Below are 27,296 nucleotides of genomic sequence, written 5' to 3' on the forward strand. Positions count from 1 at the left end.
CTCCAATTTGTGTCGCATGGAGAAGAGCAAACTCCCACACATGACGTCATTCCATCCATACAAAAAACTTGTTAATTGACGGTCGTTGACGCACAATTGCCGTTTGGCACTCGCACCCAAACAGGTGTTGATGTCGCCGCCGGCCCATCCCAGAACGACTTCAGCTATGGCTATTGGCTGCAAAGGCAACGTTGAAGTATAGGACTTTCAGGTGAGCGTGCCGTAGCCATTGGCAAAGCCTGCTGCTCGCTCAACCATGCAACTCAAAAACTGTGTAAACCAACCATACACACACGACGGACGGTATGCTGGTGGTCAGAAAAGGGTTTTGGTGTTGACTTATCCAACTTGCATCGGGCTAAAAATACTGGATTTATTCTCATAAAATCTCATTTTCAGCGCTCCAGTTTGACACAAGTAAAACTAACACAAGACTAGCTTCTTTCAGCACGTATTTCTTAAACGAAAACGATGATTTTGTAAGATTCAGTTGAGAAGAGTTGGTGGAACATCACGGTTGGAGTCCCAACGACCTAGGTTGTGTGGGTGGGGACGGGGAGACTTTGCTGCCGTCAAACGTGCCGTGGAGCCCGCCTGGCTGTGAGACTACTGAGGTGAGTGAGTTACGGTCTCGAAAGAGTCAGTTAGTCCATGGTTAGTTTTATAGTATTCTAATGTAATGAATAAAAACATTAATGTTTCTCTAAAGCAAAATATTTATTGAGAATACTGAATCTAAGGTGTCAATACATTGTTTTATTATTTACATTTTATAAAATTAATTGTATTTTTTACTTGAAATTAATTTTAATTTTATAATTAAAAGTAAGTTGGTTGTTTTGTTTACTTGTAAGTTTTTATAGTTTTAATTTAATGGATAAATTTCAACAATAACAACACAATGTGCTTTTTGCTAAAGTCTTAAGACTATCTTTTTTGGAATGAATGAATTTGCCTAACTAAAAACAGTACGAAATCATCATTTTGTAAAATGCTTGCACTGCTTTATAATTGTTGACCATTTTGTTCAAATTTACCAATTATTTGGCACTCAGTCTTATCACTTCCTCATCATCCATGGTGTTGAATGCATTTGTTATAGTTATTTGTGCTTATGAATTGCTCTGCAATTTTCACACTTCCAAACTATACAGTTGACCCTGGTGCCTTATCATTTGAAATCAGCCTAAGGCCGTGTCCGAAACGACGACTTCGGCTACAGCTACGTCTAGATCAGCGCGTCTGCCAGTGTTGAATAATAGGCAGACTCGCGTGCCCTAGCCGTAGCTGTAGCCAAAGTCCCCGTTTCGGACACGGCCTAATTATTGGGTGGGATGTGTCGATGATACTCCTACTTTCTTCAAGGTTCAAGGTTCATTTTATTTTCACAGTCTGACAGTAGGCCTATCAAAAGATAAAAAAAACAATATCAAACAGCAGTCAAAATAAATCATTACAACAATGAAAAATAATCGTTTCACAACATAGGTTTGAAGAAATAGATGCATATAACAATGTTGACACTGCGGAGGGATCCATTTAAGAAGCAAAGCTTGTAGGCAATGGTCCCTTATGACATGCATATGCATTGAGATTATAAAATAATGTCAAGTGAACCGTAGAGGTCCGTGTTCGAGTCGAGCCACCAATGAACAAAATATAACAGCAGGTCTCAATGCATAAATTGGCCAGCAAGATTACTGACTAGGTGAGACCCTCAGTGCTTTCCTGAATGCATCCAGAGAGGGTGAGAGAGCAGTCTTTCAGTAATAGCCTAAAGTTTAATTTTCTTAGTAGGGGCCTTCATTATTTTTTATGTTGTGTATTTTAATTCAATTTTTTAGTAACGAAGATGACGCAATTCACACTACCTCTGTGTCTACTTCTTGTGGTCCTGCTTGGACATGAGGGCGGAGCGACAGCATCTCAAGAAGAGAAGGGGCGTGTCTTTCACAATGAGTGGGCGGTGGAGATAGAGGGCGGAGAAAGAATCGCTAGAGACGTAGCAGAGGAATATGGTTTCACGTACGTTAAAAAGGTTAGTTCATAAAAAAACTTGATTTTGGGGTTGCGCAACAAGAAACATTTACTGGAGATGGACTAGAACCAACGACCTCCTGAGATTTTAAACTTGAGCTGTCTAACCCTTTGTTGGCGGCTAGACTGCAGGATTTGTAGCTCAAAACATTTCCTGGACCAGAATCACAATGAGGAAAACACGTACACATTTACACAGTTCACATTTGAGAGTAAGCACTAAGTACACATTTACACAGTTCACATTTTAGTAAGCACTAACATAACTAAGAGTTCAGGTTTATGTCATTTTTCTTATTATTGATGTACTTCAATACTCGAAAGATTTGAACATTTTGTATCAGTTTTTAAATTGAAAATGAAGTTATTATTAAAAAACACAAGACTTGTACATCATTTTTGTATGTTAACTTGACCGACGCTAAAATCCCTTACCTTGGGCCTGCGATCCAGTGCTAATTTCAAGCCCTGCAATCGCTTAGCAGATTCTGTGAAAAACAGGCTCACAACCTTGAGTATAATTTTTTGTATTTGCTTGGTGACAACAAACATTCTTGGTCTGTGTAGGATGTTGCTGTGTACTCTAACCATGTAGTGAAAGGGAAAATAATCCATCGGTCTTTTCACAGGATTAAGTGAAAGAAATGAATGTTTAAACTGTCTTTAGTGAACACTAGACCTATTTGTTTTGTGGGTTGCAATCTCAGTTTTGTTTGAGGTTGGGCTGATATCCACACAGTAATGGACCATCCTCCCCAAAAAATGTTTTCTTGAGTTCAGAATAATTTCATTCTGTACACATGGGGGTGTATAAAGTTGCATGTCTCAAAATGTTTCCAAATCTCAAAATGTATGGACTTTTCTGAAAATTAGTCAATATTATGGACAGTTTGTATTGTTTAAAGCATGTTAATAAGATTGAAATATATTAGGCCCTATAACATGTATAAGTTAACTACAAAAATACACACCACACAAAAAGTATTGTGCCTCTAAAGGAACGTTAGGATTGGTAAGACAAAACATCGTCGTTGATCACATATTTACATAAAAAACTTACTTAATGTCGGTGATGATAGTAGAAAACATCCCTTGAAATATTTATGTCTAAAATGTCAAAAGAAAACTATTTTCCCGTTAAAAGTTTATAGCTCAGTGAGCAATTTATTTTTTTTTGTATGAATCGATTTCATGCAAAATGTGTGATCGTTTGTTTCTGTTTTCTTGTGACCCAGATGGCCGATCGTTTTCAAACTTCTACAGGTTTGTCAGTTTATGTGGATTACATAAAGTGCTAACACTGCCAGCAACTGTTTTGTTAACAAAACCACTTCTGTAATATTCTTTTAATTTTGATTATTATTGTTTTGTTGTCTTTATTTTAGATTGGGACACTTAAGGATAAGTACAGGTTTCGGAGAGACAGCCACCACAGCAGATCCAAGAGGCAAGCTGTGGATGAAACAGGCCTCCTGGATGAAGATGAGAGGGTAAGAGATGAAAAGGTCTTGTCTAAAGGCACTTGACACTATTGGTAATTACTCAAAATAATTGTAAGCATAAGAACTTACTTGGTAACAAGCAATGGAGAGCTGTTGATAGTATAACAAAACATTATGAGAAGCGGCTCCCTCTGATGAAGTAGTTACGTAGTTTTTTAGAAAGAAGGTAATTTCCCATTGATACTTGATTTAAAGACGTGGACACTATTAATACTATTGTCAAAGACTAGTCTTCTCACTTGGTGTAATGTATCTCAACATATGCACAAAATAACAAATCTGTGAAAATTTGAACTCATTTGGTCGTTGCGAGATAATAATGGAAGAAAAAACACCCTTAGTCACACAAAGTTGTGTGCTTTCAGATGCTTGATTTCGGGACCTCAAAATCTAATTCCGAGGTCTTGAAATCAAATTGGTGGAAAATGATCAAATTGGTGGAAAATTACTTCTTTCCCGTAAACTACGTTACTTCAGAGGGAGCCATTTCTCACAATGTTTTATTCTATCAACAGTTCCCTATTTTACTCATTACCAAAAAGGTTTTATGCTAATAATTACTTTGAGTAAAATTACCAATAGTGTCCAGAGCCTTTAAGGCGATAAAATCCCATTTCACAATTTAATTTTTATGGCTTTATGGTGAAACTTGTGTGCTTCCCCTTCCACCATAGAAGCAAAATGAAGACAGGCTTTGGATGTACATGTACATGTACATGTACATGTAACAATTGTTCGAATTGAGACACGGTTGTATAATTCTGGTGATTTTAAATGGACAATCAGTTTGATGATTTCCCACGTACACGTACAATTTGTGCTGGTACCAATTATCTCCAAAGTTAATTATTCATTTACAAACATTTTGGTTCAATCTGGCACTCAACAACGGGCTTGATTTAAAATGTAAGGGGGCGGGGAGAGAATCTACACGACCATGGGTTTGTATAGTTAAAAAGGTTAACTGGACGACTTATTTTATTTTTCAATGGACCAAAATCAAAATACATGTTGGCAGTTTTCAACATGCCGAAGAAACTTGCTGAAACCTGTCATAAATGCTTGCAAAAGGACAAAAAATAAGCTGACGTAAACACACCAACAACATTAACAACAACAGCAAAAAAAAAAAAAGCAAAAGCAAATCACTCAATGCAGTACATGTATACAAATGTATGTGCACATGTTGAGCCTCTACAAAATCAAGAGCTTCAATTTAAAAATAATAATAATAATCAAAGTCTACAATAGCGCCGGTATCCGCCAATGCAGGCGCTCATGGCGCTTGCTCAAAACATTTGTAAAATAGATTGGCTAAATGTAGGTCGAATTTTGCCCTGTGTTACCCTGGAGGAACAAAATAACCAAAGTGTACTTAAATGAACCCCTCCATGCCCTCAACCCAACCCCATTACAATGATTCAGTCACAATGCACTCTTTAGGTATTGTTCGAGTCTACATACATGTCATATATACAGACTAGTGCGTTGGTTATAGAAGATAGTTGTATGGTATGTCATGGAGCCCAGTGACTTATTGTTGTTGTGGATGTCTGTGTTGTGTAGGCGTTCATTTAGAATTTGATTAATGGAAATATGATTGTTATAGCTAAAGGAACACGTTGCCTTGGATCGGTCGAGTTGGTCTTTGAAAAACATTCTGTAACCGTTTGTTATAAAATGCACAAACATGCCTCGAAATTGCGTGGTTTTCTTTTTACCTAGTCGACTAACACGGTCGTCCATTTATGGGAGTCAAATTTTTGACTCCCATAATGGCCGACCGTGTTAGGTCGCTAAAGTAAAAGGAAACCGTGCAATTTCGAGTGATAGGGCCTACTTGTGTGGATCATTATATTATTCTACTTTTAATACATCTTTCTAACCATTGATATGCATTTCATAAAAAACAGTTTCAAATGTTTTTTAAAGACCAACTCGACCGATCCAAGGCAACAAGTTCCTTTAAGGTCGCCATATGGTTGCAGTCTACAATTCAGAAATGTCAATTGGTAATTTTATCCTGGAATTTTAAAGTCGACTATCAAATGAAGGTTTTTTGGGGTCCATATGTTTATTGTTCGTTCAAAGATTTGTCAACTTTGGGTGAAAAGTCTGGACGATGATTGAACAGCTTTTTTTACTGATTTTCAAATCTTTTGGAAATCAAGTTGTCTTTTTTATACCCATCTTATCAACCTGCATGTAAGATTTGTCAAGATTTGGAAAAAGCGAGCATTATCAAGAGATTCCCCCCTTTGTATTTCGAACGATTTATAAAAATGATTCTTCCAAGTGATTGCAATCATGGGAGCAGACGACCATTACCAACGGGTCCCCATTCCAATTTGAGCTAGGAGCACTCAGGCGTGAACAATGACCTCAAGAATTTTTTTTGGGACTGCCCAGTTGTCAACTTTGTTGAACACTGTTCAAGTCCAAGTTGTCTTTGGCCGTCCCACAAGAAGCACAACCAAATTTTGGCCTGGATTTTTCGCTTTGAACATGTTGAAAGGGCAATGCCACTTTAATTTACTAAAGGGCACTTTCATTGGAAAATCTTAAAGTCAATGGAAAAACTTTTGAAAGGGCACCAAGGCCAACACCAAGGGCAACAGAGGCAATGGCCTCGGTGACCTGCAAGTTGTTCCAGGCCTGATGTTTTCCATTAATAATGATAATAATTGTGGCTTCTTATATAGCGCACATGTCCGTCCCTGGCGCTGTAACATACAGTATTTCCTGCAAGATGTGGGACTACCTTTTGAATTATGAGACCTAATTCTGATAGCACCATGTAACGTTTTACAAGGTGCTGTGGCGCAATTTGCTGCCGATCGGACCAGGAACACCGGGGCGAACCCCTTCTCTTTTTGATAAGTGCACTGGGTTCTTTTACATGCGTAACATAACACATGGGACCAACGGCTTTACGTCCCATCCGAAGGACGAAGCAATGGTGAAGTGTCTTGCTTAAGGACACAAGTGTCACGGGTGGGGATTCGAACCCACACTCTGCTGATCAGAAATACCAGAGTTTGAATTCGGTGCTCTTAACCACTCGGCCACGACACTTAAATTATATATTTTTTTCATCTTAACAGGTGTTGTGGGTTGAACAGCAAGAAACTCTGTTTCATGTTGAAAGGGCAATGCCACTTTCATTGTCCAAGGGCCCATCCATTAAAGTCAAAGAGAAACTTTTTAAGGGCACCAAGGCCAAGACTAGGGGCAACAGAGGCCTGATGTTTTCCATTAAATTGTTGATCTTTTTTTCTTCTTTCAGGTGTTATGGGTTGAACAGCAAGAAACTCTGTTTCACGTAAAGCGTGATGCGAAGGCCGTGCCCCACGATGCGACAGGAAGTGATTACGTGCCACCATTTAACGATCCAAAGTTTCCACAGCAATGGTACCTGGTAAGTCATCTACTGTACATGTGTTCTTCATACCATTAAACAATTGTTGCACGCTGTGATAGGGGTCCATGGCGTTTTGTACACCCGATGCGGAAAATTTCCCCTGAGGGTGTATATATACAAAAGCCATGGACCCCAAATCACAGCGTGCAACAATTGTTTTGTATTTGTAACATGATTATTCCTCTTCTCAAAGTTCTGTTGTCATCTTCAACAAATAAGAAACAAGTCTTCACTATTCCCTCGAAACTGGGCAGTTCCCAACGGTGGGAACAATCAAGGTTAACATCACTCATGTTACCAGCCGTGCTCTGCAGCCGTGGTACATGCGTTTTTGTTGCTTGTCACATGATTGGTTCTTTACCAGTCAAACTTCACAATTCGTTACTGTGGTATTACAAGAACGTATGACTGGGATTATAATATTCTCATTTTTACGCACCTTTTCAATGCAGTTCTGGAAGTGGACAAAATTACCTGAAAGATCTACTCACTCCATACATTCCTACTAGAAACCTCCGTTCTGCTAACAAAGACACCCTTTTAATCTCTAATATTGCCACCAAAACATAATGGTCAATGTAGTTTTAAAGGGTGGCTGAAGTGTTTTTTTTATTCATTTAAACGAATAAACATGACTTTTTAAACCTTAAATATTTTTATATATTTTTTATTAAATGCGCAAGTATTTTTAAAATGGTTTTCAAGAGATTAGGGGAACCCACCCCGCCCCTAAAAGGGAGCCTTCATTCGCATAAACGTGACGTCATGTCGGTAACCCGAACCGTCGGGCCCCCTGGCTGTGTGCATACAGAGACGTGTGCACTGTGTGGCCTGGTACCTAGGCGCGTGTAGTTAGGGACCAGACTCTTTTTGCTGTCGATATGTTTGAATTCCCGACGTGACGTCAATGATAGGAGGCGGTAACAATCCAGAAAAGGGGGATGGGGGGCATGACTTATTCGCTAATTACGCAAGTCAGATATGTCGGGAATAAACAAAACACATTTTATTGATGTTCAATACATATATCAGAAATAAATGACAGCTTAACTAATTAACTGTTTTATTTTAATTCACTGCAGCATCCCTTTAAATTTGCTGCACCTCATTTATGGAACAATCTCCCTCTTCACATCAAACAAGCTACCATGATCTCAAGTTTCAAGACTCTTCTCAAAACAAATCCGTTCAATTCATCATATACATAACTTTTCTTTTGTTCCTGTGAGCGCTTAGAGACTTTCCTGGGAGGTGTTAGGTGCTATAGAAATGCAGTTGTTATTATTATCATTATTATTATACGTGTACATACCTCATATAATATAATAATAATAGTATCAAAGTCTTATATAGCGCACGTACATGTATCTACCAAACAAGGTACTCAAGGCGCTGAGATACAAACTTTCAGAAAGATATGTTATTGCAGTGACGAAATTTGAGACCCAATTATTTAGCACCTTGTAATGGCTTACAAGGTGCTACGGCGCATACAGCAGCCACAGCCAGGAACACCGGGACGAACCCCTTCTCTTTTCGAAAAGTGCACTGGGTTCTTTTACGACTTTACGTCCCATCCGAAGGACGAAGCAATGGTTAAGTGTCTTACTTAAGGACACAAGTGTCACGGCTGGGGAGTCGAACTCACACTCTGCTGATCAGAAACACCAGAGTTTGAATTAGGTGCTCTTAACCGCTCGGCCACGACACTTCCACTAAATATTTTCCATATATGTTTCATTGCAGCATAACCAAGGCCAGAACAAAGCACAGCGTGGTGTAGACATGAACCTAGCACCAGCTTGGAAGCTAGGCCTTATGGGAAAGGGCGTGGTGGTGACCATCGTGGATGATGGTGAGTTGTCATTATTTTCCACATTTGGCTTGTCTTGAGTGTGGTGAACATGGTGAAGGGAACACTAATAGTAACACGGTGGTGGACTTTATAACAAGACTTTTCAGGGGAAGGCAAAATTTTGTCCAAGAACTTAAGAAGAGGTCAAAGGGCGACTGTGGTCATAGCAGGCTTGTGACATACACGTATGAACTCTCACCCTACACGTAGGTACTTCACGCATTATGAAGGGTGCTTTCATTGTTTGTGGCAGTGTCATGGCCGAGCGGTTAAGAGCACCGGATTCAAGCACTGGTGTTTGATCAGCAGGGTGTGGGTTCGGATCCCGGTCATGACACTTGCTACATAAAATTGGGGAGGTATTGCTTTCTGCTCAACCGGCCAGGCTTCGAATTGATGATACCCAAGCCTACATTCGTATGGACTGTGAAAGGGGTAACCCTGTTTCAGCCCTAGGAGTAGGTGGCAACGGCCTCTGGAAAATATAATTGTAGCCCCCACCTTGAAGTGGCCTTTCGGCCTTGTGTGTCAGGCGACTTGCATAAAAAAAATATAAAAAAATAGACCTTTTCGCAAATACCCATTATGCAAGCGCTAAATGTTGAATGAGGTGCTACTGGTCTAATACATGTAAGCAATAAAACTTGATCGCTAGCTAGACCAGCATGCACCTTCTTCCGCGCCTACGCGCGCGTACCAAGGATTTGCAATAAGGTCTTTGCTGTAATGTGACAGCTACATGTAGCAAGCGCCTTCGTGCAGGTTCTGGAAAAGAGTTCATAATTACGTGTACAGCCACAGTTTTGCTGTGATCGCGATGACAGTGCCCCTCAAAATCAAACTCTTTTGACACTGACGTGGTGGAGAATTAAAGAAAAGTGGCAAAGATAAATTTAGGACTTATCCTACTACCGATCTATTTGACATTTGTATTTAGTCCATTTCAGTTTTTATTTTAAAAGTAATCCCAACTGGACTTGTGATAAGCTTTAAACAAGAAATCATCTGCGTCCAAAACTACTACACCGGAAAAAAAGTAAGAGTAAAGAAAATAACCAAACATCCTGAAGTAAATTACATGCATCAAAGAAAAGTTAGAAGTATTTAATAATTTTTGTGTCAGTTTGCTGAATGTCCCAATGATGTTGTCAGTGATTTTTTCGTGAATCTAAAATCAAATTGGTTTGGTGATTTGGAAAGGACTACATGTAACACTCATCAGCTCATTCAGCTGTAACATTTCATGCTCTGCTATCCTGACATCTCAAAGCACTTGTGATTAGTTTTTTTTATGGAAAATTTCATCAAAAGTGCAGATAGAGCGACACTCTCATCAAACACAATCAGTATCAAATACAAAAAATATGAGGAAATAAAATTTAGCCATAGAGTTTTATATATAGGAACTAGAGGGCGCATATAGGAACTAGAGGGCGCGTATATACGCGCTCCGGCATGCGCACAGGCGGCCATTTTCTAAGTTGACAAAACAGGCATCGCACAGCGTTTGTTTGTGCAGCCATTTTGTAAGTTGACAAAACAGCATCGCGTAGCGTTCAATAAACACAAACTCCAACGTGTGTTTCATTTTCAAAGCGCGTACAGAATGGCGCGCGCGTGTCTCCTTGCGGTCCCGTCGCGTTTGTGCATGAAGCATCACGAGTGCGCCCTCTAGTTCTTATAATTCTATGAATTTAGCTGACATTGCAAACTGCTCACATGTACAAGTACATGTACCAACCAAAGTATATGAATTATTCAACAATAGTTGGTTTGAAGTTTGAACTTAAAGTGAAAGAGGAAGGTTTCCTTCACTGATCCTATAATTTACACTTTTGATACTTGCACTTTTCCTCAATGATTGACATTTTTATTTATCTACTACCATCCACCCATCCTCTCTTTCTATGTTTCTATAATCCATCCTCAAACATTCCTACCTAAACAGGTGGCCAGGCGCCTCGAGTAAGTTTCCATAATTGGTTTGATTGTTCAATAATTGCTTTTATAACGAGTGAATTTTTGTTATTGTGTTTTAATTTGTTTTGCATGAGCCTTTAAAGCGATGGACACTATTGGTAATAACTCAAAATAATTATTAGCAAAAAACCTTACTAGGTTAAGAGTAATGGGGAGAGGTTGATGGTATAGAACATTGTGAGACACGGCTCCCTCTGAAGTGACGTAGTTTACGAGAAAGAAGTAATTTTCCATGAATTTGATTTCGAGACCTCACGTTTAGAATTTGAGGTCTCAAAATCAAGCATCTGAAAGCACACAACTTTGTGTGACAAGGGTGTTTTTTCTTTCATTATTATCTCGCAACTTCGACGACTGATTGAGCTCAAATTTTCACAGGTTGGTTATTTTATGTATATGTTGAGATACACCAAGTGAGAAGACTGGTCTTTGACAATTATCAATAGTGTCCAGTGTCTTTAAAGGCACTGGACACGTTTGGTAATTGTCAAAGACCAGTCTTCTCACTTGGTGTATCCCAAAATGCATAAAATAACAAGTCTGTGAAAATTTGGACTCAATTGTTCATCGAATTTGCAAAAGAAAAATGACAGAAAAAACGCCCTTGTTGTGCAAATTTGTGTGCTATTAGATGCCTAAAAAAGGCTTTTCCACTTTCTCAAATATCAGTACTTCAAAAAGAGCTGTTTGTCACCATTTTATAAACCATCAACAGCTCTCTGTTGCTTGTTACCAAGTAAGTTTTTATGCTAACAATTATTTTGAGTAATTACCAATAGTGTCTAGTGCCTTTAAGTTGCATGGTCTGATTTTTGCTGAAAGATTTTGTTTCCAATAACAGGTTTTATCTGAATGAATTTTAACAGAAGGTGCTGTTTTAAAATGAATTTTGAACCTTTTTTAATTGAAGCTTGTAACTAAATCAGTTACATAAAAATAACTTTTTCAATCATAATTCTAAATATCCGGGTTTAATTTGGCCAAAGATCAGACCAAGCATCGTTAAAATTAAACGCTATCAGTACTAAAACATGTTTTGTACACAGTTTTGTAAACTTATCAGTGCTGTGTGTTTTGATGAATGAATTTATCCACATTTGTTTCATTGTTGCATGTTTTAAAGTCTCACTCATTATTAACCCTAAATCCCTTCGAGAAGTTTAACACCCAAACTCAGGGACTCTGATTATATGGTGGTAGGCATATAATCAGTTTGCAAGTGCAGTCCTCAGTCCAACAGAATCAAACTAAACAGAGTAACTTTAGATTTTTATTGGTGCTGAAGTTTTGGGTTGATGAATAATTTGTCAACACTTGTCCTTGTATATTCCCTACCCTTGAGGTTTTAAACCTGCCATCTACAATTCAATAACGGGTGCGTTCGTTTAGCTTCCCTGGGTTGACCCGGTCTTCCCCGGTACATTAGAATAGCTTTGACGGGGCTCACCCGGGTCAGCCCCCAGTGCCCTTCTTGTGAAGTGGGTCACTTGGGGGTGACCTGAGGTGCATGCCGTCACCACGAGAGGGCGAGTGTGATCGTTCGATTAGCTCTTGTCAGGGGGATTGTGTTATCTTTAATACATCCACATTGTGTTGTTTATGGCACTTTTAGTTTCACATACTAATATGTTTTCCTCATAAAATGATTGAGTCAAATAACTGTTCAGTACCCCCGAGGTAAATGTACCTAAGGCCCAAAGCGGCAAGTGTTAAAGGCAGTGGACACTATTGGTTATTGTGACAGACCAGTCTTTTCACTTGGTGTGTCTCAACATATGCACAAAATAACAAACCTGTGAAATTTGAGCTCAATCGGTCATCGAACTTCCGAGATAATAATGAAAGAAAAAATACCCTTGTCATACGAAGTTGTGTGCATTTAGATAGTTGATTTCGAGACCTCAAGTTCTACTAGAGGTCTCAAAATCAAATTTGTGGAAAACTACTTCTTTCTCGAAAACTATGGCACTTCAGAGGGAGCCATTTCTCACAATGTTTTATACCATCAACCTCTCCCCATTACTGGTCACCAAGAAAAGTTTTATGCTAATAATTATTTTGAGTGATTACCAATAGTGTCCACTGCCTTTAACGATTCTGGAGTTCTACAACCCTTTTGCTGAAACCTGAAAACTTTATACATGTTATACAGAAACTTTTTTTTGGGGGGAGGGGGGGTAAACTTTGTCTGTTGTATTGCATGCATGTTAAAAGATCAGTTAAAAATAAGTCATGTAAATATATTGATTTACAACCCTCATGAATATTCAAACCAGATAATCAATATAAATAATTTAGCCACATTATTAGATTGTTTTTGAAAGTTTGTTGAGCAGCTGACAAAAAAAGAGCCATATGCTTTTGCATGTTAACCCCTTATCCTGCCAAGTTTTTTTCGCATGCCGTAAAACTGCCCCAGAAGTGGCATACCCTAAAAGGTTACCCCTCTCCTGTCCCTCCCCGTGTCATCTTATCCTTGGGTGTGATCCCTAGCTTTAATAGAGCTACAGGCTGAATGGCTTCTGGCTGTAGTTTTTGAGAAATAAATATTAAAACAAGTCACAAAAACTATTTTAGCATGTAAAACATATTTTCGCGACAATTGTTTATGTTTCATTTCTCAAGAACGACAGCTACTCAGCAAGTAATATTTTAAGGGAGGCCTTCAATTATCATCGTTCAAGCTGTGTTGAGTTTAATGTAAATCTGTCGACGTTGTGTTTTGTGTTACAAAAAGTACCCCAAAATACAGGGGGATCCAGAGAGCATTTTGCTTTTAAGGTACAAGAGAGCTTCCAAGAACCATTTAGTCAAAAATTAGGCCCGGGGTGGGGGGGGGGGGGGGAGATGAAACAGCTTCTTATAAATTCCGTTGTTTTTATGGATTTTACTGTTTTTTATCTCTCTGGATCTGCCACTGATAAATGCATGCGTACCAAGAAATACCAAGTTCAGAAGTGGTACTAATTTTGTTTTCTTGTCCTGTTTCACTCTAAGGTGTGGACGGCACTCACCCGGATCTGAAGAACAACTTCGTAAGTTAATTGATATTTGTAAATTGTTAAAAAGATGTTGTATTTGCACCGGGGATGAGAATGGCGTACACTCTGTGTTTTCCTAAGTTCTGTGAAGCAAAAGGCCTGGGATGGGATTCAAACCCATGACCTTTGCATTGCTTTTTAGCAGATTTCTTATAATAATAATATAATAATATTATCGAAGTCTTATATATCGAAGTCTTAAATAGCGCACGTATCTACCAAACAAGGTACTCAAGGTGCTGAGTATATACAAACTTTCAGAAAGATGGGTTATTGCAGTGATGAATTCTGAGACCCAATTATGTAGCACCTTATAGGGGTTTACAAGGTGCTACGGCGCATTAAGCAGCCACAACCAGGAACACCGGGTCAAACCCCTTCTCTTTTCGATAAGTGCACTGGGTTCTTTTACATGCGTTACACAACACATGGGACCAACGGCTTTACGTCCCATCCGAAGGACGAAGCAATGGTTAAGTGTCTTGCTCAAGGACACAGTGTCACGGCTGGGGATTCGAACCCACACTCTGCTGATCAGAAACACCAGAGTTTGAATTCGATGCTCTTAACCGCTCGGCCACGACACTTATCACTAAACAATTGACAAATGACCAAGCTAGCCCGGTTGCTAGAGGCAGTTCAAACCATATGTGTTAGCAGCGGGTAGTGCAGCGATTCAATCGGTATTTTATATTTGCATCGGGATGAAAATTGTATCCCCGATACAATTATAACTTAGTGTTTGCCGTACCCGCTACTAACACATATGATTTGTGCTGCCTCTGACTTCTGAGTTAACTGCTGCGCTAACTCAGTGGTCTAGTGTTAAGACGTCGGCTCTAGCAGTTTGCTCTCTTAATATTCATGCATGACGTCATAATGCTTACCCAAAATGAGGCAAAAGGCGCACGTCCGCCACTGCTTTGCAGTGGCCTCGTTTTGGGTTACCTCGTAACTGTGACGTACTCATGCATTAATATTAAGAGAGGCGTAAGGAAAGGGTTGTGAGTTTGAATCACACCCGAGGGCTTTGCCTGTAGATTTGTTTCACATTTCGGGAAAGTACTGAGTATACAGTGGTTGATACACATCGGTGTGTCATGGCCAAAGCGGTTAAGAACACCAAATTCAAACTCTGGTGTTTCTGATCAGGAGAGTGTGGGTTCGAGTCCCCAGCCGTTCCACATGTGTCCTTTAGCAAGACACTTAACCATTGCTTTGTCCTTCGGATGGGACGTAAAGCCGTTGGTCCCATGTGTTGTGTTATGCACGTAAAAGAACCTAGTGCACTTACATGTATCGAAAAAGAGAAGGGGTTTGCCGCGGTGTTCCTGGCTGCTTAATGTGCCGTAGCACCTTGTAAACCCTTATAAGGTGCTAACTAAACTAATTGGGTCTCAAAATTCATCACTACAATAACCTATCTTTCTGAAAGTTTGTATATACTCAGCGCCTTGAGTACCTTGTTTGGTAGATACGTGCGCTATATAAGACTTTGATATTATTATGATTATTATTATTATTAACAACGAACTATAAGATGTGAAAGTTCATATCAAGAGGTAACATCACAAACTCATCCCTTGTTGATAACACATTTTGTTTGATGTCGGTCACAGGACCCTGAGGCATCATGGGATTTCAATGGCAACGACGGAGATCCACACCCTGACGATCGACCCGAAAGAGGGAATGAAAATGAGTAAGTGAACACCAGAGGGGGGGGGGGGGGGGGGAGAGGGGTACTAGTAATAATTATTTTAATTCTATCAAAGGATTGTGTGGTATTTGTTCATGATATTTCATCAACAAAATGCGTGTTGCTGTCAACTTATTTCTGTATTTAGTACACTGCTTTTGTCATAGCTGTTATCAGAATATTTAAAAATGTACTACATTGTGTAGATGTATCGAAGTGTTTTGCTATTTCCACTAGACATGCTAGACAATTTAATATACCTATCCACAATTGTGTGCTATTTTTTCGACATGTTATAAATATAAATCCACTTCTTCTCTTCCACTTGTGGTTCATTATATGTGCTATTGTGATTGTCAACTGTTTTTTGTTAATCCACTACTTTTTTTTCCCACAGATGGTTTATAAGGTTTAGATCTCAAATGTGTGTTCAATGTTATCAATATATTTTGTATTCAATTTGAATCCACTCTTTTTCCACTGATCTATGCTTTGAATGTTAATGTCTATCCACAATTTGTGTGCTGTTTTGTTTTCAATATATTTTTTGTTTTCAATCCACTGCTTTTCCACTGATGCTTTTAGAGTAATAATGCCTATCCACAAATGTGTGCAATTGCTAACAGATTGCTTTATTTAATCCACTTCTTTGTCCACTGACATGACTGATGCCTTTACCATAAACTATTTTAATGAATGATCCACACATTTGTGGTAGTATTACCGGTTTTGTTATTATACCCAACTACTTGTTAAAATATGTTGACAGTGATATGCCGCTATACATTGTATACACAAAATGTTTGCTTGTTTCAACTGATGTTTGTACAACCTGCTTCTTTTTCTCCCTGGAATGCTTTCAGAATGTTGTAACCTTCCTATCCACAGTATGACAATGTGTACTGTTGGGTACTGTTTGTGATTGTTGTTGACTGTTATTGACTGTCGTTGACTGATCTTTGCATTTTATTCTTGGTTTTTTTTCAGACACTTGTTTGTTTGAAAAAGAATATTTTAATCTGTTTTGTATATAAATATGCTATTTTCTGTTTGTCATGATCATGATGTTGAATATTTATTCACAATTTTTAAAGTACAGGTACAAGGTTTTTAAATTTGTCGTATTGTCATGACTACATGTACATATGCAGCTCAAAATATCTATTCGTCTAATCTGTTATACAACGCACGTACATTACATGTACATTTGCATTTTCAACTGTTTTGTATTGCAATATTGTATTGTATATCTTACATCTGTTTTATAATTTGTGAGTCATGCTCACCCATCTGTAACTATGATTGATTTCATTATGAATATAAGTTTGTATTTATTAACATTATTAACTTGATATCACTGACTGAAACACTGCACATGTACAATAAATATCAGTGAAATTAGTACATATACAGTGTGTTCAAGCCATGCCATGACTGTTTTGATTGCAATGTATTAATTGTTTGAAAATATACAAAAGTTCAGATATAATTGTTGCATTATTTCTGTTGCAATTTAATAGGCCTAATGTCTTGTTATTAAAGGCCTAGAGTTAAATTTTTTAAACAAAACCAATTTCTAAATCAAAAGATTATGAGCAATTTCAGACTTGTATTTGAATTTAGAATTTGTTAATGTCTGCATGCCAAAAAGTAGATCTTGTTTTATTTGGATTGTCATAAATCCTGCTGTTTGATCTACTTCATACTTTTACCTTGTCCAATGTTTTGCATAACTTATATATTGGTGAAGTCCTCTAAGTCTAACATAATCAAACAAAACATTCGGTGATTTTTTAGAAGTTTGTGAGATGTTATGGTTTTAAACATGTAGCAGGAAAGATGTTTTACCTACTTTAGTCTGATTTCAGAACTTTTTGCTCTTGGGCAAAATCAGACAATTTGTGATTAATGGCAGTGGACACTCTTGGTAATTACTCAAAATAATTATTAGCATAAAACCTTACTTGGTAACGAGTAATGAGAAGAGGTTGATAGTATAAAACATTGTGAGAAACGGCTCCCTCTGAAGTAATATAGTTTTCTAGAAAGAAGTTATTTTCCACGAATTTGATTTTGAGACCTCAGGTTTAGAATTTTGAGGTCTCGAAATCAAGCATCTGAAAGCACACAACTTTGTGTGACAGTGCAGTTTTTTTTCTTCCATTATTATTTCGCACTTTGATGACCAAATGAGCTCAAATTTTCACAGGTTTGTTATTTTATATATATACATGTTGAGATACACCAAGTGAGAAGACTGGTCTTTGACAATTACCAATAGTGTCCAGTGTCTTTAAATAGCCCGAAAAATACATTTTCATGTAAGGACTCACCATTTTGTACATGTGGGTCAACCCTAGTACTTGATGAAAGATTCCTACTTTTTTTCTGACGACTAAATATGCCTGATAATTAATTTATTTAATGTTTACCTTTAGATAGGCCTAGAGGTTACTGTAAGTTACATGTGACAAATCACAGCGTAAAATTAAAAGTGATAACCAGTAGTTAATGAATATTGTTATAACAAATAAATTTGGTTTCTTGTCTAATTTTGTTCTTCCATTTTGACTTCTCCTACAGTCACGGCACACGCTGTGCTGGAGAGGTGGCTGCCGAAGCCAATAATGGTATATGTGGTGTGGGAGCAGCCCCAGAAGCCAGTATAGGAGGTAAGGAGTTAGCCATCCAGTACCAGACTATGTCAGGCCAGCAAGCGATTTCACAAAATGCTAGGATTAATCCTTTCTCGAGTTAGGATGAGTATTTCATTCTAACTTAGGACGTGTTACGCGTCCTAACATCTATGGATACGGAACTTAACTCATCCTAAGTCCTAAAATTAATCCTAAGTTTGATGAAATCTACGGCTGGGTTTTCACTTAGGCATCAAAGGCAATTGCCTCCATGCCCCTTGTCATTGCCTTGGTGCCCAAGAATGCTCAGTAGAAAAGTAAAAATTTCCTCAAAGGGTGTCATGGGAACTCAGCAAACTCCTAAAAAGTTTCTCATACAAATATTGGTTTAACGTCTATGATTATATTTTTAACAAGAATCTGTGATTCAGTAACTAGACGACATTACTCATTCTAGTCATTGTGTAATGCAATGGTTAGCTGGATTCAAACCCACAACCTTGTGATTGCAAGTCCTGCAGTCTAACCACTGGCCACAGTGACAGTGGTCCAGTGTTTATAGATGACTGACCAGTCAGGAATGCCCTGCCCAAAACAACCTTGTGATTGCAAGTCCTGCAGTCTAACCACTGGCCACAGTGACAGTGGTCCAGTGTTTATAGATGACTGACCAGTCAGGAATGCCCTGCCCAAAACAACCTTGTGATTGCAAGTCCTGCAGTCTGACCACTGGCCACAGTGACAGTGGTCCAGTGTTTATAGATGACTGACCAGTCAGGAATGCCCTGCCCAAAACAACCTTGTAATTGCAATTCCTGCAGTCTAACCACTGGCCACAGTGACAGTGGTCCAGTGTTTATAGATGACTGACCAGTCAGGAATGCCCTGCCCAAAACAACCTTGTGATTGCAAGTCCTGCAGTCTGACCACTGGCCACAGTGACAGTGGTCCAGTGTTTATAGATGACTGACCAGTCAGGAATGCCCTGCCCAAATAGGGATAAGAAGAAAGCATTTTGTAGTAACACTTTTCAGATTTAAACTTTTGGGCATAAAATCTTTTTACATAACCACATAACTTGGAGGTGAAATGTTTCTCAAAACGCTTTACACTATCAAACACTGCTGTAATTCTAACCAGAGGTTTTTTTTATTGCAATTTATTTTATGAGTGCTTACCAAATGTATACATTCCCTTCAAAGGCAGTTGACACTATTTGTAATTACTCAAAATAATTGTTAGCGTAAAAACTTACTCTGTAATGAGCAATGGAGAGCTATTGATGATAGTAAAAAAAACATTGCGAAAAACGGCTCCCTCTGTGGTGACATTGTTTTTGAAAATTAGAAAGAGGTAATTTCTCACTCAGATATTAAAAGACTTCAGGCCTGAATCCTTTTATTGGGCATCTGGAGGCATACAAAAATTGTGCAACAAAGGTTTTTTTTTTCTTTCATTTGTTATTTTATGCATGTTAGGATACACCAAGTGACCGAAGGTGTCCAGGGGTGGATTTCACAAAGAGTTATCTTATCTCGACTTAGGACGAGTTACTTGTCCTGACTTAGGACAACCCATCCGTTTTAATATCTCCTAGGACTAGTCCTAAGTTACGACTAGTCCTAACTCTTTGTGAAATCGACCCCAGTGCCTTTAAAACAAAGATTTTCTGTTTGAATTCAAGGCATACGGTTTCTTGACGGCGATGTGACTGATGCAATTGAAGCCGACGCTCTGACGTTCCATAACCAACACGTTGATATCTACAGCTGTTGCTGGGGACCAGCCGATACCGGCAAAATTATGAGGGTACCAGGGAAATTGATGGGTGAAGCGCTGGTTGAGGGAATCACAAAGGTAATGGGAACCAGTTGAGGTTCCAGTGCTCCCTTGTACAATCGGGGGACCAGCCGATAATGGCTAAATTATGAGGGTACCGGGCAAATTGATTGGTGAAGCGCTGGTTGAGGGAAGCAAAAAGGTATTGGAAACCAGTTGGCATCTGACTGGCATCCCCGAACAAAGAGTATTGATAATATTGACTAATACATGTGATACGGAGACCGCTAACATTAGGCTGGAAAACTCGGTTGGTAGAGCGCCGGTAGGTTAATCCGGAAGTCGCTAGTTTGTTGGTTCCGCTCCAGAACTTGTTCTTTGTTCAAACCCAACTAAAGTTTCCGTAATCAATGTTGATTTTTTTCTTGCTTGGGGTCTTGGGTTATCAAAAGGTGGAAATGCCATCATTTCACCATATCCCTTAGATCTGGCTCCCAGTTTCAGACTTTTTTAACCCCAGCAAATACAAGATGATTTATATACATGTACAAAGAATTGTAGTTTCTATTTTGAGAAGTTTCCCTGATTGCTGTTTTTATCTTGCTTAGGGTCGTGGTGGCAAGGGCTCCATCTACACCTGGGCCTCGGGTAACGGCGGTAATAACGGAGACGACTGCGGAGCGGACGGCTACGTCGGTAGCATCCACACCATCTCGGTTGGTTCCATTAATGACATGGGGGAGTCGGTTTACTTCATGGAGAAGTGCGCCTCAACAATGGCCGTCGTTCTGTCTGGAGGAATCAGTGACATCAAGGCCAAACGGGATTACAGTAAACCTCAAAATCTGGTGGTAAGTAGGCGATGCATTTGCTTTTTGGTATTTATAATAATAAAAGAAGAAGACTTACGCATGAAATGAAATACAGAAAAATAAAAGATTTAGCTCCCAAGAATTACATGTACAATGTAGGCGTGAGGGGGACGACTAATATTGAAGTATTGGGTTTAAGTGAAGACATGTAGTGGGCTCGCATTCAACAATTATTAAAGGGAGTGTCTGAAAAGTTAAATCAGTGGGAATGTGGGAATGGTCTTATTGGATCGGTTAAGTATTCCAGCATGTGCTCGACGACCCTTCGGTTGGAATTTTAACAATACTATGGTGTTGCATTGGTGTAGTTTTGATTACCATTCTCTTGTTTTGATTTCATCCATCACAGATCACTACGGACATCCGTGATGGTTGCATTGATAATTTCATCGGGACCTCCAGTGCAGCCCCACTAGCAGCAGGTCTCTTTGCACTGGTTCTCCAAGCTAAGTAAGTTAACATCAGATTTTCAGATATACTCAATGATTTCCAAGCTCTGTGGCATATCGTGGGCCTGAGCCATTAAGAGCACTGGACGTGAGCTCTTGTGTTTCTGATCAGTGTGGGTTTGAGTCCAGGTCTCTGTGGCAAATCGTGGCAGAGCCGTTAAATAAGGAACACCGAACTCAACCTGTAATGTTTCTGATCAACAGAGTGTGGGTTAGAGTCCCGGTCTCTGTACGGATTGTGGCCGAGCCATTAAGAGCACTGGACTCAAGCTCTGGTGTTTCTGACCAACAGAGTGCGGGTTTGAGTTCTGGTCAATGTCATGTATGTGGCGTATCGTGGCCAAGCCGTTTAGAGCACTGGACTCGAGCGCTGGTGTTTCTGATCAGCAGAGTGTGGGTTCGAGTCCCAGTCTCTGTAACAAATCGTGGGCAAGCCGTTTAGAGCAATGGACTCGAGCTCTGGTGTTTCTGATCAGCAGAGTGTGGGTTCGAGTCCCAGTCTCTGTAACAAATCGTGGGCGAGCCGTTGAGAGGACTGGACTCAAGCGCTGGTGTTTCTGATCAGCAGAGTGTGGGTTCGAGTCCCAGTCTCTGTAACGAATTGTGGCTGCACCGTTGAGAGGACTGGACTCGAGCTGTGGTGTTTCTGATCAGCAGAGTGTGGGTTTGAGTCCCAATCTCTGTAACAAATCGTGGCCGAGCCGTTGAGAGGACTTGTCATGGCGTGTGTGTGTTGTTTTTTACCAAGATGCTGTGTCCGACCTAATTCCTATCGAGTGTGAAACCAGACTTTCTGCTTGTTTGCAGCCATACATATTTTGCTTTTGCTGAGATGTAGAACAAGGAGCCATTCCAACCTCTTTAATCCCTGTAACACATCTCTTTGGAACTCAGTTCTTGATGCATGTTTCCCTCCGTCCTACAATTTAGACTTTTTGAAAAAGAATATAAATTCCTACCTTCCCTGAGTTGTTTTTACTTTTAATAATTTGTCTTCTTGTAGCCTCTTACCAAGATCGGCTTTGAGCCTCGTTTGTGTCAAACTTTCGTAGCAAAAATAATATTAACAAATGTGAATAATAAAAGTAATTGTAATAATACTGATTGTCTTTCTGCTACAGCCCCAATCTGACCTGGCGTGATCTTCAGCACATTGTCGTTCACGGATCCCACATTCCCAATGTGGAGGAGTCGGGCTGGCACATTAACGGCGCTGGCTTCCACACCAATGAGAAGTTTGGATTCGGGATGCTGGACGCCGGCAAGATGGTAGAGTTGGCTCTGACTTGGAGACTAGTCGGACCTCAGCAGACGTACGCGGCCACACCATCAAGATATCATAAGTGAGTTTTGAATGCACTGTATTTTTTGACAGTGTGAGGGTGTTTTTAACAGTATTTTTTATCACTTCTGGGGGAAGGGAATATTTGCTTGTGCGTGTGCACACTCCAAATTACAAGGCATTCTTCGTTTACACAGCCAGCGCAGATATTTGGCACTTGCACAGTACGAATGGTGATTGTAAGCACAGTATTCGGCGGTAAGCAAAGCCATGACATTAGGACCAGCTGTGACGTTGCATGCCCAATGACCCCTGACCTAATGCGCCATATTTTTTACCACTTGAAGACGCCCTCAATAGTATTTTTATCACTTCCAGGGTATACTCAATTTGTCTTGGAAAATTTCAATCTGCGTTTTGTCACTTTTGTTGCGCCATAGATTGAAGTTGCTTTAGAGGTGGATTATAACTGCTCCTTTAAAAGTCTTATTGTCCAGGCTGGATATGATGTCTATGGTGGTAATGTGTTCCAGTCTTTAACATGTTTAATAAGGGAATCAATGTGTGGTGAAAAGGTTTTCAACTAGCAGACTAGTGGTTTAATCCCAACGAGGCCTGGTTCTTGATAATTTTTCCGAGACGAAGTTCCGGTCAAAAACATCAACACTTTTTGGTCAAAAGTAAAATAAATGCAAAAATTATAATTGTTCAATGATTTCTTTCAACACAACACCCCTCCAGCTATGAAATGGTAAGGCCCTCCCCCGCCCTCAAGTAAACAACTCCTTATAAGGGAATACTGTGCATTTCGCGCGTATCGGGTGATGTTTCAGCCGTTGCTCTCGACCAATAGGAATGAAGAAACTGTCTTATAAGAATAGGTGCAAGGTCGCGTGTCACGCCCATGTTTCAACACTTTTTACTGATCATAAACAAAGGTTTATACACACCCACGTGACGCGCTCCCCACTAGTAGGAATAGCGAAACTGAGGTATTTATGAATAACTGTTTTGGTTATGAATGAATATTGAATATACTCCCTGAAGTGATATGTTTGAGGGTGCCCTCACGCCGTCAAATATACGGCGCGTTAGGTCAGGGGTCATTGGGCGTGCAAATTCTCAGCTAGGCCCATTTTCATGGCTTTGCTTACCACCGACTTCTGCATCTTACATGTCTTACGATCACCATTCTCACTGTGCAAGAACCAAATTTCTGCTGGAGCTTGTTAAGCAAAAAATGCCTAGTAATGTGGAGTACGCACGAGCAAAAGCAAAAATCCCCTGCTAACCCGTGAAATACACTTGACGTAAGCGATGAGTATTTGCTTATGGTAAGCAGAGCCATCAGGCAATCTCCAAGAACAGAATCCAGTCACGTTTTATCGTAAGACATTGTTTGAAATATGACTCATGTGCTACCAAAGTAGTCCTGTAGCATGCACTGCATTTGGTTGCCTCCAAGTGGCCTGTAGAAGTTGCCTCGTGTGACCAGGCCCTAAGACTCAGTTAAAACACGTCTTTTCAGATAATCAAAGCACATTGAATCACCCGCAATATAAATGTCAACATAATTTTGTTCATTATTTGATCTTCCCTACCTCAAATGGTGATTGTCTGTTCATCCCAACTTTCTTCTCTAGATCAATCCTTCAAGGAATGTCCACAGTCGTCTACATAGATATAAATTGCCCCATCACCAAACTGGAGCACACCATCGCGAAAATCTCCTACCAAGCCCCACGCCGTGGCGACGTCTCCTTGACGATCTGGTCCCCGCAGGGCACCCCCTCTGAGCTCCTCTCGACCCGCAGGAACGACAACACCACTCAGTCAGTGGACGAGTTTCCTTTCATGTCCGTACGGAACTGGGGCGAGAACCCAAACGGGGTGTGGCGCCTTGAGGTAGAGCATCACCACACCCCACCGGGTGTCCAGACGCAGGAGGAGGACCTTCCTGATATTCCGAGGGGGAGTAGTAAGGTGGCACGGTTCACTAGCTTCCAGCTGGTGTTGTACGGGACTAATGATGATGCTGACCCGACAACAACTAACGGTGCGTTTCATTCAAATCTCTCTTTGTTCAAGTAATTGCAAAAGAAAATAATGACCTGACGTTTCGGCACTAGGACAGTCCTTCTCAAAGACAGTAGGAGGGTTGACTGTGTACTGTGCACACATGTAGATGCAGTTCACATCATGATATCATATTTTATATTTATCTATCATTCAAAACCATACTGCATAACATATCAATCAAACCACAGCGGATAATAATGAATGGTCGAAAAGTAGGAGGGTTATTTGTAATAAAATTTTTGTTTAAAATTCAGAGGAAAACCCAGCCGTGAACCCTGACCTGACCGGGCATATTGAAGACAACGTGGTCGTTGACCTTTATAACAAAGAGCAGCTTGATGATGAAGAGATCGTTATCGACAAGGATAACTTAGCCAAAGGAGTAGAAGCACCTCCAAATACAAAACACAACTTGGACGATGAGGTAAAAATTATAATTTTATAATAAATATCTCTTAATATCTCTAAATTATTTTAATCATATAGTTAGGTGAGGTTATCGGTAGCACCATGGGAAAGTGATTTGTGAATAGTGTTGGTTCTGAAAAGAACAGGGCCCAATTACATAGAGCTGCTAAGCACAACAATTTGCTTAGCATGAATTTTATTTCTTGATGAAAACAGGACTACCAGCCAAATGTTCATTTGTTGCATATTGCTTGTTCAGTTGTTACTGGTATTTAGCTGTTGGTAGCTTTTCTTGAAAATCACATCTCCATTCACAGTGAGTAGGGATTCATGTCATAGCCAAAAACTTGATCTACAAAGGGTAACAAAACCCTTTAAAAATGATCGTGCAATTTTCCTTCTTTTTCTTAACTCTAACAGGAGGATATCGACACTGGAGAATTTGACGGGATCTTGAAGGATCCTCAGGTTCGAGCTCTCCTCGAGGAAATATACATCAACAAGAGAGCCGAGATGAGGCGAAGGTTCAAAGAGCAAAAGGAGACGAGGAGGAACGAGTTTGACGACCTGATGACCAATAGGGGCCAAGAGGAGAGGTCACATGATCAAGAGGTGAGGGGTCAAGAGGTCAGGTCACAAGGTCAGGTGAGGTCACATGAGCTGGATGAGTTGAGGAGGGATACGATTAAGGAATTGCAACGACTACTGAAGGAGAGAGATATACGATACTAGATTTTAAAGGACCGGGGAAATTTGGGACACCAGCGGGCACATCAGGTCATCTTTTTTCCCCTTGGTTTTTTTCTAAAACTTTATTCTGAGTATTCCCACTTTTTTAAGAACTATATAGACTACTGCCACTTAGTCCAACCAACAGACATAATCACTTTGAAGATGACCTAACCAGTCGGCGAGTTCACCTAACTTAGGATTAATCTTAGGACTTAGGACAAGTTAAGTTCTGTATCCATAGGCGTTTGGACACATTAAACCAAGCCTAAGTTAGGGCGAGTTACTCGTCCTAACTCGAGAATAATCTTAGCATTTGGTGCCTAGAGCAGCTGCAAATGGCTGCAATATTTGACAAAATTTTGCTTAAAAAAAGCATTTTCCAAAACATGCATCTCAACATTAATCAGCACAAATTTTCTATCTGTTCATTTACGAAGAGAGGACAGATGGCAAGTCTACTGCAGTTGAGCTACAGACACTGAGGGCGCTATCTTGTGGAGCCAGAAGTCTTTCCTGGTGTCACACTGGTAACCGCCTCAGTGTACTGATGAAGTATTCACGGATTACTTAATCAGAGTACCTGTCACACTGAGTTGTGGCTCGTTGTTTACTTACAATAATAAAAGATATTGATTATTAGGCTTGTATAGCGTATTACACCAAAAAATAATCTCAATGCACTTTACATAACTATTGCAAATAATTATTGGTGAGTAGTTAAAACAATGATAGATTATCATAATAATAGTAGGCCTACTAATGAAAACTTATAAAGTGCACAAATCTACCAAAGTACTCATGCTGCTCAATACAAACAATAACATACATTTTACCAAAATTGAAACGTACATGTATGCCTATACAATGATAAAATAAGGGAATCAATGTGTGGTGAAGAGGTTTTCAACTAGTGGTTTAATCCCAACGAGGCCTGGTTCTTGATAATTTTACCGAGACGAAGTCGAGGTAAATTATTAAGAACCAGGCCTCGGCGGGTTTAAACCACTAGTTGAAAACCGATTCAACACACTTTGATTCCCATTCATAAATACCTTTTCGGTCAAATACATCATCCGTAATCAGTAAAATAAATGCAAAAATTTTAGTTGTTAAATGATTTATTTCAATACAACACCCCTCCAGCTATGAAATGGTAAAGCCCTCCGCCGCCCTGGCATTAACAACTCCTTATTAGGGAATGCTGTGCATGTCGCGCGTATCGCGTGATGTGGCACAACTGTTTCAGCCAATGCTCCCGACCAATAGGAATGAAGAAACTGTCTTATAAGAACAGGTGCAAGGTCGCGTGTCAAGCCCATGAATTAACACTTTTTACCACAAAGGTTTATACACACCCACGTGACGTGCTCTCCACCAATGGAAATAGCGAAACTGTCCGAGGTATTTATGAATGCGCAATAAAATGAATTAAGACTCGGTTTACTCACATTCAGGGCATTTCTATTTTACATGTTTTAGACAACAAATATTTATAATGTATCTTATTTATTACTGAGGGAACTG

At 39.7% G+C, this 27,296-nt stretch overlaps 1 protein-coding gene across 1 annotated transcript; it reads left to right on the forward strand.

Moving 5' to 3' along the window:
• Nucleotides 1-309: 309 nt before the first annotated feature.
• On the forward strand, nt 310-26,864 carry LOC139946769 (PC3-like endoprotease variant B). Its single transcript, XM_071944452.1, has 15 exons — nt 310-614; nt 1,845-2,038; nt 3,423-3,527; nt 6,826-6,957; nt 8,707-8,815; nt 13,793-13,830; nt 15,456-15,538; nt 18,119-18,207; nt 19,856-20,028; nt 20,559-20,801; nt 21,172-21,272; nt 22,393-22,614; nt 24,197-24,609; nt 24,887-25,056; nt 25,461-26,864. Exons 2-15 carry the CDS (start codon nt 1,853-1,855, stop codon nt 25,770-25,772), a joined length of 2,376 nt encoding a protein of 791 aa, XP_071800553.1. The 5' UTR covers nt 310-614; nt 1,845-1,852; the 3' UTR covers nt 25,773-26,864.
• Nucleotides 26,865-27,296: the final 432 nt, after the last annotated feature.

The sequence above is a fragment of the Asterias amurensis genome, chromosome 14 (genome assembly GCF_032118995.1).
Source record: "Asterias amurensis chromosome 14, ASM3211899v1".
NCBI classification, from domain to species: domain Eukaryota; kingdom Metazoa; phylum Echinodermata; class Asteroidea; order Forcipulatida; family Asteriidae; genus Asterias; species Asterias amurensis.

Excerpts from the sequence above, each read along its gene's own strand:
- LOC139946769 (XM_071944452.1), top strand. The coding sequence starts at position 1,853 with ATGACGCAATTCACACTACCTCTGTGTCTACTTCTTGTGGTCCTGCTT. Across the intron at positions 2,039-3,422 it reads GTTTCACGTACGTTAAAAAG|ATTGGGACACTTAAGGATAA; the intron begins GTTAGTTCATAA and ends TCTTTATTTTAG. Across the intron at positions 20,029-20,558 it reads TGGTTGAGGGAATCACAAAG|GGTCGTGGTGGCAAGGGCTC; the intron begins GTAATGGGAACC and ends TATCTTGCTTAG.